This window comes from Panthera tigris, chromosome C1 (genome assembly GCF_018350195.1).
Source record: "Panthera tigris isolate Pti1 chromosome C1, P.tigris_Pti1_mat1.1, whole genome shotgun sequence".
Lineage (NCBI taxonomy): Eukaryota > Metazoa > Chordata > Mammalia > Carnivora > Felidae > Panthera > Panthera tigris.
The window spans coordinates 150,147,577-150,160,701 of NC_056667.1; the positions used below are offsets into that span (position 1 = coordinate 150,147,577).

Sequence of the window (13,125 nt, forward strand, 5' to 3'; positions counted from 1 at the left end):
ACAAATTCTCTAGCCCAGTCAAAGAGGTACTGAACTGGAATTTCTGGGGCACGCCTGAAAGCTCAGGCCTTTATGATAAATATCTCTGGAGAATTTCATTGCTAGGCAAGTTTGCATAACTATGCTCTAAAAAAATTTGTGTTCTGTAAGAGAGTTAGAAAACATATAAATACATATGACAAATGAAAATGACATGAACACTGCGCCTGCTTTGTAAGTATTGGGAGAAGTAGTAACACTTTTGTATGCAGTACAGAAATCGATACCTGGCAGGAAGAGGAGAAGGATAATAAGAGAGTGGAAATTCATGCCCTGAGAAAAGGGAAGCTGACCGGTAACAGCCATGATAAAATGGAAATCATACATTTATGGGAATTTCCATTAAAGCAAAAGATTACAGGTTTGAATGTAGTATTGCTTTAAAATGTCTCTTACTCGGGGCGCCTGGGTGGCTCAGTCGGTTAAGCGGCTGACTTCAGCTCAGGTCATGACCTCGCGGTCCGTGAGGGCTGTGAGTCCGAGCCCCCCGCATCGGGCTCTGTGCTGACAGCTCAGAGCCTGGAGCCTGTTTCGGATTCTGTGTCTCCCTCTCTCTGACCCTCCCCTGTTCATGCTCTGTCTCTCTCTGTCTCAGAAATAAATAAATGTTAAAAAAAAAATTAAAAAAAAAATAAAATGTCTCTTACTCAAGGTTGAGTTGAGCCATATTGAGAAATACAATCACTTATTCTTAAAAGTATTTCATTATTAGCCACAAGGTTAAAAAAAAAACAAAACTTCAAAATGAAACTAAATTCACAGTCCCTGTATTACAATGCCTGTCCTGTCCAGAGCTCCTGAATTGACTCTGTTTTTCCTCATTACCATATTTTCACCTATTATACTTGAGCCATTGTGCTGGCAGCCAAACTAATCCCAAAACAGTCTCCTGACTTGTCATCAAAGCTGTTCAGGGATCAAGATCACAGGCACAAGTGCTCAAGTCCCTCATTGTCCCTTGTCTCCATCAACTTCGACCTAAAATGTCCTTTAATAGTAAATCAGAAGACAACGGGGAATGGGAGAGCACGGGGCAGTGACACACTTGGATAACTCCGCCGAGGGCAAAGACAGTCATCTTTGGTCTGTGAACCCTTTTTAACCTATATCATAAATACAGGATGGAGGAGGACGATCTTGATCATAGTTGAAGATGGGAAAAGCCTCTGAATTTCAGGGCTTTCATACGTAGCAACACTGTGATGTAGCTGTTAAAACAAAAAGCCAGCGTGATAGTCACCCTCTGCTTTGAACTGGACTTATATCTGGAATTTGTCTCCAGTTTGGGATGTTACAAAAAAAGCAGGAATTCTGATTTGGGAGGGAGGTTGTGCTAAATATCCTAACTGTCCTTCTAGTGCTAAGCTGCTGTGTTTTTTAGGGGGCCGATTGGGGAAGACAGTATGAATCCCTGTGATAACAACCCATCCGTGTTATGCCAGGTTCTTACTGCAAATAATTGTTAAATTTCATAGGGTCCAGTTTGACTCAAAGAATACCCAAATCTACGTAACAATAGGCTTTATGATAACAAGACTCCATCACAGTCCCCGTGTTGGTGTGAGGAAACTGTCTTGCTTCCTCTAGTGTGATGTCACCGACAGTTCAGGGTTTCTTTAGACAGCAGCATGCAAGAGAGCGTACCTTGATCAGTGCGACCGTCATGAAGGGTGGAAATGGGGAGGCCTGGGCCTGTGCACAGGATAAAAACAAACACATGCTTTAGCTTTTAAATAAACCCTGGGTTTCCAATAAGAACTGCTGGTCATCTTTGTGGTTAATGTCAGGCTCAACTTCATCTTTTAATTCTACAGCTATTTTTTTTTCCCCAGAGAGAAGAAAACATCACCTTGTAAGTTAAGTTTAACCTACACAAGAGATCAGAGCCCAAAGATGAGATGTGAGAGAAGAGTCACGGGTGCGCTTCACCAGGAGGGATCCTGAACAGTTCAGGATCTAGTTACAGAAATGGACCCCAGAAACTCCTGTGGCAAATGGCCTTCTGAGAAGACACCGTGCTGTATGAGCTACGTTAGCTATGTCTCTATTATCCAATAGCCTTCACCAGTACCCAGATAATACTTTCAGTCTGGCTTCTTGGTTCAATGCTCAGTAGAACTCAACATCTTTTTTCTATGTAATTAATAAATGAAGAAATAAATTTATCTAGAATCTGTTGCCTGTTCAAATGTGCTGTGGCAGGTCACATTCCCTGGGAAACAGACCCAGCAGGAGTTTTGTGGGCGAGCAGTTTTTCCGGGGTAGTATTAGGAGGGATGAGGCAGTGAGGGAAGGTGGGCTTCAGTGCAGTCAAAACACAAAACTCAGCCGACCCCCACAGGGAGCTCCGGAGCTGGATGGCCTGCAGAGTTGCCTTCATGTACCAGCCGGGCTGGCTTCTACACAGAATGGAGTGGCCATTGGCTGTGGCAAGGCACGTCCCAGGGTGGGAGCTCAGCTGTGAGCTGTCAGCCGCTGGCACTCTCAGCAGCTGGCAGAATGAGGGGTTCAGTCCTGAGGTGGGAGGTTCTGGGTGGCACGCCAGTGTCCACTACACATTCCAGCATGGAACTCAGTGCCATTTTAACCGGCCATTTTAACAAGACCTACAAATAATTGAGCACTAATTTTCTCTCACTTGAGAGGTAAAATAATATCCTCTTACAGGATAAATTTGCTCAGGCAGTCAATGCGTTAAAAGAAACAACATGGAGGTTAGGGGTAGAGCTTCGTTGCACTTCTGATGCTTCTGCCTTCTTTTTGGAACATCATTCGGGTAGCACCCTGGATCCCAGGCAAGCAGAGGAGGGGGTGACCTTTTGATGAATTCTGAGAAGACCTAGATTTAAGTAACTCCTTCTTCTGCCTTGTTCCTGGCATCGTTCTCCCTGCTTTTGTCGGGTCCTCAGTGTTCCAAATAGGATAGTGCCGGGCTCCGTGGGGGCAGCCAGTGGCTGTCCAGTCATACCCATATTTGTGTAATTGTAATTCTGAGGTACAATATTAGGAAGCTGTACACATTTAACCACATTTTCCAATTAACATTTACGAGTAATAAAGCTAAATAGTTTAATTTCCTTCTTGACCCTTCAGTCTAACTTGAGAGTGAGGAGAAGGGATACTATTTATTAGACTTCCTCAAAAAAAAAACAACAATTCGTTATTGTGTGGAGTGCCAAAATTGTATAGAACTTAATTTCAGAGATTGTCATTTTGGCCAGCTTTTCTTCAAAGGTATTAGAAGGGACAAACGCATATTATATTTGTGGTCAGAATGTAAGGAAATGAAACATGAATCAGAATTTGTTGACTTTAGTCCACCGGCATCCATCCTATGGAATTTTCACGGGTATGCAGTTCCAGTAGTGACAACTAGCATATCTTTTCTGGCCAAATTATGACACTAAATAATAACTGACTGCCCTAGATACGAAAGACCTGAGCACAAATGACATAAAAGCATCAATTGTCTGGAATCCCCCCTTTGCATTACTTTTGTTCCATCGGCATCACGAAGAGGGTTTTCACCTATTTAATCCTATTCTCTGGGATTTACTCACCATCTCTCTTGGAGAGTTTGAAGTTACATAATGAGGCTTTACTCTTAGTCCTAAAGGGAAAGATTTCAAGGTTTTTCTTATGATGGCTCAGTGACTCATTTTACTGGAGCTTCAAAAACACCAGACGATGTGATGCTTCCCACACAGTATATTTTTTGCTAAATGGGAAATTACCATACTGCCGAGCAAGAGTGAGTGTGGAAAAGTCAGGCGATTCAAGTTCTAGAAAGGACTCTTCCACCAACTTTTGAGGAGAGCTTAGTCTTTGCTTCCTTATCTTTTCAGTGGGCACTCAGACTCGAGCAAACATTAGGAAGACAAACCGCTATAAAAAGTGGCATAGTGCTTTCAAAAAGGGTTGAAGCATTATGCAAATGCAGGATGCACATAAATACAAATGAGTGTATGCAAGTGTAGGGTCACTGATGTCTTTATCAGTAAATATATCGGCATAAGAAAAAGTTTTTTTGTTAGACTTCACAAAAGGCAGTAATGCTTGGATCTTCTTTCGTACCTATGTTCATTCAACAATTATGCATTATACATTATACATAATTATTATGCATTAGCCATTTTTCTTGGCCTTATGAATGTGAAGATTAAAGGAAAGCATCCTCTGCCTTCAGGAGAGAAAGACAAACAGATTACTCAGTAGAGTTAATTCAATGATACTACATGCCTGGCATGTAAGCTTTCAATATGTTTTGCATGAATACATAGCTTGGGTTGAAAAATGTTGCATATAATTTGACAAGGACATTTAATATATACCTTTAAGTACCATAACCACATTCAGCACATATGATTATGAACAACAATCTCTTGGCTTTTCAAAGATGTCATTGACCCAACATTTTGTGAAAATAGTTGTAACAAACCGACATCTTGTGCCATCTTACAGGGAGCATTTGGGGTAAAATGCTTATTCATTTCTGCAGTCAAGTGAGTTGGGGCTCTGGTTCAGGGGCCAGATGACTGGAGTGAGGAGAATGGCATGTCAGGGAAGCCTTCCTTCTGGGAAGTAAAGAACCTGGGGTCTTCTGCAACTGCTCAGGGATCTCCATCAGGCAAAGATTCCTTTTGTTCTCTGAGCTGCCTTCCACTGGGAGTTGATACCAGAAAGAGTTGAGTGGTGTGCATTTTGTAATAACATCTTCTGTTTGCTGTTCCCCACCAGAGAAACTCAGGGATTTAATTATGGGGATGGGACAGAGAATGGAAAAGTAGGTATTTCTCAAGTCCATTTTCCAAATCTCCATGACCCCAACATATTTCATTGATCTACTGATGCCCAACCTGACCTGTTTCATTGCTTTTCATATGTTCAAGATATAGCTAAGATGTTATGCATAAAATAAAATATTTTGGATAGAAATTATTAGCTAAATGTACACATGACCTAAAAAAACACAAAGTATTTAGTGTATTTAATTACCCATGACTTTTTAATATTTGAATGAATTCTTATGTTTCCCAAATTTAGAAAGGACATTCTGGGTGACAAACTTTATTTTCCATCCTCGCTGAAACTGTACTTCAAAGAATTATTGGCCTCCAAGGGAAGGAGCTCAGGTTTCTAGGACTTATTCTTCCTCCTGGCTATAAGAGTTTGACATTTTCCAGGCAAATGGGGCCGAAGTCCGGCAACCATTTTTAACACAGAATGCTTCTTTTAATACTATTGCTCGAGTCTTGCTGCAATAGCTGCTAGATGGTGTTTGCATATAACTAGATGGTGCTGTGGCAGGTGGCGGGTAAGAGCTTGGGATTTACAGTCAATAGATCCTTGGTCCCATCCTAACTCTGATGCTTGCCAGCAGTGCAGACCTTTTGCAAGCTATTCTATTTCCTCAACTGCGAAAAAAAAAAAAAGAGATGATAATGCTCTCCTATCTTCTTTTCATTCTTTTCCCCCATAAGCATCAGGTCAGATAACATAGGTAAGATCCCCTCCCATAAAGGTACTTGATAACCCGTAGTTAAGATCGGCTAGAGGATAGTGGTGATGAAGGCGACCACACTGGCAGTGATGTGGTAGAGTTCGTGTTGGGTCCATTACCTACCATAGCAGACAAGTGCATAGTACTTGGCGTAGTCACTGAAACTTGCTGTGTAATATTGGCACCTTTCTTTCCTTAGATGGCAAGTAATGCACTTTTTGCTTGGAGGATAGCTTCCAATGCTAATTCTAGAGGAAAATGAAAATAAAACTAAGCTGAAATTTTGAGATTGTATTTATCAAAATGTACTACTCCATGTAAAATGACTAATTTACATATTGACATCAAACCCACTCTATTTTTCTCTTGCCAATATCATTTAAAGTGAAGGGGAATTACAGTATTTTGATGTAGCCTGATTTTCAATCATCTTTGCTTGAAGAGGCACCAGACTTGAGGGAGAAGCCCCCCCAGTTTCTCTGGGGTGGGAGAAATACCTAACACCTTGAATGGAAGTAAGGTAACCACTTCCCATAGCCATTCATCTCTCACATCTTACAAAGTGGTTGGCAATGCATAGTTCTTCATCTTTCCATCTCTCTTTTTGTACTCCCATGTAAAACATGCAAGGAAATCTGGCAGTCTCACCAAGAAAAGGGTCGCTGTTCTTATCATATATATGGAAGGGGAAATTAGTAATAAGCAAATTGGAAATTAAAAAAAAAAAACACAGTTTTTAAGTGCCTCCTGTGCCTTTCATTCTTTTCAGAAGGAAGTTTTGGTTCAGAGAAGCTCTTCCTGGGAATGCTTCCCTACCGGCATTCTTACATAAGCCAACATGGACCTACACCCTCTCCCCAGTAGAACCTTCTGCGTGGCTCCTGAAGGAGGTGGTTGGTTTTAATATACAGACTCCAAGACCTTACCCCAAACATTCAGAATCAGAATCTCATTTGAGGCAGACTAGATGGTATGATGCCAACATGGATCAGGGTCAGAATCTGTTGTGACTGGTAGGATAATCTGTGGCTGCTGCAGTGTTCTTTCTGCTGCTGCCCTTGATCTTGCCTTGGACATGGTAGAGGGGAGCCAGGGACATTGCTGGCGCCATAGAGGGATTCTCCCCAACAGATAAGAAGTCATGATACAGGAAGGAGCAGAGGAATGCAGCAGAGGGAAAATTTCTTATTTCCTTGGTTACAGTCTGCATTCATGTTCACATTTTGGTGTAATCTTGGAAATCTTAAGTAGGCAGTTAACAGTAACGGGATTAGGTCAGCATGCCCAGGTGCAAATTCTGGCTATAACAGTATTGCCTGCCTCCTGAAGTTGTAGGGATTCAACAAAATTACATATGTAAAGCAGATAAAAACGTGCCTGGCATATAGCAGACTATCAGCCCATGGTAGCTATGCCTTTTACTTCTACATCAGAAAGGGCTGTTGAGGGCACCATTCATTTTTTCTCCCTTTTTAAAAAATGTTTAGTGGGGCGAGGCCACCATTCCATTTGCCAAGGGGACAATTGGGCCAACTTAAACACTAATTTGGGAAGAGAGAGGAATTTTCTCCAATCCTAATAGGCTTATGCCAAGGTGAACCATGTTAAAAGAAATCACACAATATGGGAGTCAACGCCATACCTGGTACACAATAGGGACTTAATTAGTGTCTGCTAAGTGAATGAACATCGTCAATTACCTCTAAATTTAGTTGAAGTATTTAGTATCATGTTTTTATCAGGATTAGAATTCCTTGGCTTTTCTTTCTGAAGACATTTTGAGTTAGCTAATATTTTGGGGGTGTATATTTTATACTGATGTGGGGTACAGTATGCTCCAAATGTTTTACCTTAATTCATATATTATTTTTATTACATTCATGCTTTAAAGATATTCTATGTATCCAAAGGACTCTGACATATTTTCATTCAAATTAATGTATACAAATACTAGAATGAATTGACATAAATTACCTATAGATATTTCTTCTTCCAGGGTAGCCTTCAAATTCATTGCTAGAATAAAACCTGAAATACATTCAGAAGCTATTAAATAAATATTTATAACTAAATGGTGATAGAATTTTTAGTACTAATAGAGTAAACAATGTAGTCCAATGTTCATCTAATGAAACTATATTAATTGGCACTTATGTAGATAAATCATTGCTGGTTATTAACTTATTTTTAAATGTCTATTTATTTTTGAGACAGAGACAGAGAGAGAGAGAGAGAATGAGTGAGGGAGGGGCAGACAGAGGGGGCATAGAGGATCTGAAGTGGGCTTTGTGCTGACAGCAGAGAGCCTGAGGTGGGGCTCGAACTCACGAACGATGAGATCATGACCTGAGCCAAAGTTGGATGCTTAAGTGACTGAGCCACCCAGGTGCCCCAGTCATTGCTGTTTATAACACTGAATTTTATATACTTACTCTGACTTTCAAATCATAGGAGGATTAAAGTGTGCCAAATATTCTTTTTTTATTATAGGTATATTATATTCTGATTCATTATTTATGAGTTATACAAAATAAGCTAGGATATTGATTAATATCACCCCCTTCCTTACCATGATAAAGTTTACTGGTTTCTCTATGTTATATTATTTAATTCTGTTTGTGATTCTGAAGATATTTTGGATTTGTTTTATAGAAGCCCTGACAGAGAAGTTTGTTATAAATCCAGAAACGTATCCACACTACGACACAACACAAAGGGGCATGTTGATTTACCCAGATGCGAAAGAAGTCACAAGAGAACATACTTGTTACTTAAGTATCTGGGTCCCAGTTCTAACCTGTCTTAATATAGCCATGAAGTGGGAAATCCAATTTAGTGGCATGATTTTCACTCCTCTGTGAGTTCATCTGAATATCACGAAGAAACCGCCTTTTTTTTTTCCTTCAAGAAGAGCATAATAGACTGTAGAAAGTTAGGTTTAGTTACCAATTTTTTAATTTTTGAGGTTGTTCAGTGGCTCAGGTACTACTATGTGTTCACTGTCATAAAAACCTTGTTACCCGCGAGTAAAAAGAAAAGGTAACAGAATGCCAATCACTCCTAGGATTAAATGTATCTTCTGACCCAGCATTTTTCTACATGACTTTACTGATTTCAACGGACTCTGATAGACTGATGGTCACTTGCACTTGCCTTCCCCCACATCATCTCAAACTACTAGTGAATAAAATACTCAGTATCTTTTCCAAACAGCACCACCCTCCCCCCACCCTCCCACAGCTTTCTTGTTCTGTCAAAGGCTTCACGATTGATTACCTTCATCTGACACTTGCATCAGAGTCCAGTGTGCCTTGCCTTTCCCTTTTCCTTCACTGCCACGAAGTCACCAGTCTTGTTCAATCTCCATCTGTCTTTATGGTCTATCTACCCTTCCTCTCACTCACTTAACTAATATTTACAGAATTCCAGCTATGTGTCAGGCACTATGTCAAGTGCTAAGGACACACAAAGAAAGGAGGCGTAGCTTTTTCCTCAAAGAGTCCATATTTTATTGCCACTATTCTAGTTTAGGTCTCTATCATTGCAGGCCTGGATTATGACCATAGCTGGGTCTCCCTGCCTTTGGTTTCCCCTGAAGTCCTAACCTTGTTATGTCTGAAATTTGCCGTCCACGTTTATCTTGTCACTCTTCTTACACTGGTGATTGTAATGACTGCTCCATATAATGTTCAAACTCCTTTGTCAAATGTTCCAAGAGTGCCATAAATCGACAATTGGTTTCTGACATGTTTTTATCCAGCAAGCCTGGACTAATGATTCCCCTTCTTTGCTCATAGAATTACAGATAATGACAGGCAGTTTATAAGAAAGTACCCTGGATTTGGACTTTATTAGAAGCAAGGGAAAGAAACTGTACATTCTTGACTAGAGAAGTTTGATCATAAATGATTATTTTAAGATGATTTATTTAGATAGCACACAGGATGGACTGAGGAAAGAACTGGAAGGAAGAAGTCCCATGTTGAGATCACAATAAGAACCTTAGATTTAATATGTGTTAGGTTTGAATCCTAGTTCTGCTACTAATTAAATATGCAGTCTTGGCCATGTTAATTTGCAAGGATCAGTTTTCTCATCTGTATAACCAGGGTAATTGTTTCTACTTTACAGTATATGGTATGAAGTAATTGCTCAAAAAACGATAGCTGGGGAGCCTGGGTGGCTCAGTTGATTAAGCGTCTGACTCCTGACTTTGGCTCAGGTCAGGATCTCATGGTTCATGAGTTCAAGCCCCACGTTGGACTCTGTGTTGAGAGCACAGATCCGGCTTGGGATTCTCCCTCTCTCTCTGTCTCTCCCCCCTGGCGCTCTCTCTCCCTCTCTCTCTTTCTCTCTCTCTCTCTCTCTCTCTCTCAAAATAAGTAAATAAACTTTTTTTTAAAGATAGCTGTTGTAGATAATAAACTTATATAACAGTGAATCACTACAAAAAACTTTCTGTATCTATGGGCTGCCCTTCATGGACTTTTGAAGCTTGCTCATTTCTTCAAGTGCTAAAGAGTAAAATTTGTGTTTAAAAGTCGTTATTATTTCTAAAATTTTATACTTTTAATGTAATTATCTACCAAGTATCAGAAGAGAAGTGACTGCTGACTAAATATTCTTTCCTAAAAGAAATCGTGTTAACTATTAAAGAATACACAATTTTAATGAAACCACAGCTGTCTGAACTACACTACAGAGTAAGTAACAAAAAATGCTTTTAACTAAGAGGTGGTACAGTATCATTTGTGGGTCCATCAGTGCCAATTAAAACCTGAATGGTGCATCATGCTTCATGCAATACTTACAGTGAATCCTGTGTTACTCTGAATATATTTATGGCCTCCCACTTGCCACTTGTAATTTGAATAGCATTTTCCTATAAAAAGACAAACATTATGTTGTGTGAAGCTGAGCGTTATTTGAGCAACCTCAACTGAATGATCTTTGAGGAGATAAATCTTGGAAGGAACATACCACAGTGTCTTTGATATAGTGAATATGTTTGTAGCCATCCTTGTCGCTAAATATTTTGTAGTATGAAATGGCATCATAGCTGAAAACTGGTGTTGAAACAAAGAACTGAAAGAAATGAACAGAGGTTATGTTCAAAAGACAAACCAAACTAAAACTATAGAATTTTTTATAAGCAGTGGATAGTTCATGATTATCGGAACCAGAATGTCCTGCCTCCCCTAGTGTCCATCAACCACATCTGAAATGCCATTCTTTCAGTTAGACAGCTTTTCTAGTAATTCTAACAGGCATTTGCACATTCCAACTGCTGCTTAATTGCTACTACATGCCCCTCTGTTTATAATGTTTAATTTGATTGAATGTCTATGCTTGGAGACACTGTGGTTTGGAACAGAGTTAAGAGAATCATAAATGAGTGTTGCCATGTAGCCAAGTCTAACTTCAAAATGTGGTATTTGACCAAAGCGTGACTCATGAAGGCTGATAGTTTTTTTGAGTTTTGATTTGTCGGATGCCAAGCACCTAATGCCAATGATTCAATGAAGACATTTTAAAGATGAAAATATCATGCCCTGCTAGTTACAGTTTTTCATGATGGAAAGAAACTTCTAGACCCAGGACAAGCAAGTAGGAGGTTTGCTCCTTGAGCTCAGGGAGCGAAGCAGACCTCATTACCCATCTCTGACCTCTTCCCAGGGTCCCTACTGGTCATTTACTGGGAACTGGTGAATGATCTAAGGAGGCCCTGACACTCAGCAAACCATACTTTCATATCCTTCATGGTATAGATAACTAAAATCCTGCAAAAGTCCTCAGACCAAATTTTAGTTAGTAGTTTCTCCCATAAAAAAAATAGCCTTGGGGCGCCTGGGTGGCTCAGGTCATGATCTCAAGTTCTTTCATGAGTTCGAGCCCCATGTCCGGCTCCCTGCTGTCAATGTGGAGCCCACCTCGGGTCCTGTGTGTGTGTCTCTCTCTCTGTGCCCCTCCCCTGCTTGTGTTTTGTGTGTGTGTGTGTGTGCGTGTGTGTGTGTGTGTGTGTGTGTGTATGTGTGTGTGTCAACAACAAATAAACATAAAAAATTAAAAATATATATCCTTATCTTACATTTGTCAGCTTCTTTTTTCCTGGCCGTTGGGTTATAAAAGGAAGGTAAAATGGTAAAATAGCTATGTGAGGATAGAGCTACTCTACATCACGGCCAGTAGATACTCCCACAAATAATCCCAAGCCAGCTCTCTCTAGCTGGAAGTGTTTCCACACAACAAGGAATCAAGATGTTTAACTCCTTCAGAATTGACCAAGCAACAACAACCAAACTATCAGTATCTTTTAGTTGCTGTAGGCCTTTTGAGTGATGGTTTTTGACCAAATTGATGATTATGATTGCATGCTATTAAAATGTAACTTATTTGATGTGGTGTCTGTAGTGATCTGGGTAGGGTTCTCCAAAATTTACGTGAACCCAGAACCTCAGAATGTGACTATTATGGACTGTTTGTGTCTCCTTAAAACTCATATTTTGAAACCCTAATATGAATTAGGGTTAGTATTAGGAAGTGGGACATTGGGCAGGTAATTAGGATTAGATGAGGTCGTAAGGGTAGAGCCTTATGGGATTAGTGCCCTCTATGAATCACCAGAGAGCTTGCTTCCCTTGCTCTGCTGTCCATCACTTGAGGATACAAGAAGTTGGTGGTCTCCAACCCAGAACAGAGCTCTCACGAGAACCCAACCATGCTGGCACCCTGGTCTAAGACCTTCAGCCTCCAGAAGTGTGAGAAATCAATTTCTGTTGTTTTTAAGCCACTCAGTCTATGGCACTTTGTCATAACAGCTCAAATGAAGGAAGATAATGACCTTATTTGCAGATATAATCAAAGTAAGAATTGAGATGTGACCATATTGGATTTGAGTGGGCCCCAAATCCAATGAATGGTGTCCTCATAAAAAGAGGGGGTACAAAGAAACACAGAGGGACACAGGGAAGAAGCCTTCATGGATGGGAGCAGAGATTGGGGGAGATGGCTACAAGCCAATAGAGTCCTGCCAAGAGCCACCAGGAGGTGGAGGAGGAGAGGGAGTATTCTTCCTTGGAGGCTTCAGAGGGAGCAGGACCATGCTGACACCTTGACTTTGGGCTTACAGCCTCCAGGATGGTGACACAATGGATTTCTATTGTTTTAAGCCACCAAGTTTGTGGTGATTTGTCACATTGATCCCAGGAAACTAATACCCTGTCCTAAGTCTTATCACTTTGGCATAGAATGGATGTCTTTCACAAAATGGAAAAATGGGATAAGGAGAAACTGCTGTCTCCCTCCATGGTTCCTTTATGAGTTTCATTAATAATAAGACCAGCCTTGGTGGGATTCTGTGTATTGAGACTTGTGCCTCTAAATAAAATTAAGAGTGAATTGAGTGAAAAAGAGGCCCAGGGAAAAGAAATTCTGGTTTGCAATTTTGTGGATGGAATTTTGTTAGTATAAGTCTGACAAGCCATTGTTTCATTTGAGAATGAAGCTTTGCCTTCTCAGACAAATGATGATATACTTACTTACTAGTAACCACTTCCCAATGCCTCCCTCTCACTCCTTAGGGTGAA

At 40.4% G+C, this 13,125-nt stretch overlaps 1 protein-coding gene across 1 annotated transcript in view; it reads right to left on the minus strand.

The window, feature by feature from the left end:
- LOC102971180 (fibroblast activation protein alpha) overlaps positions 1-13,125 on the minus strand; it is a 73,959-nt gene that overhangs the window by 22,276 nt on the left and 38,558 nt on the right. The window contains 5 exon segments of the mRNA XM_007078449.3: positions 1,684-1,731; positions 5,663-5,787; positions 7,514-7,567; positions 10,351-10,421; positions 10,520-10,624. Coding sequence (XP_007078511.3) covers positions 1,684-1,731; positions 5,663-5,787; positions 7,514-7,567; positions 10,351-10,421; positions 10,520-10,624 — 403 coding nt within the window.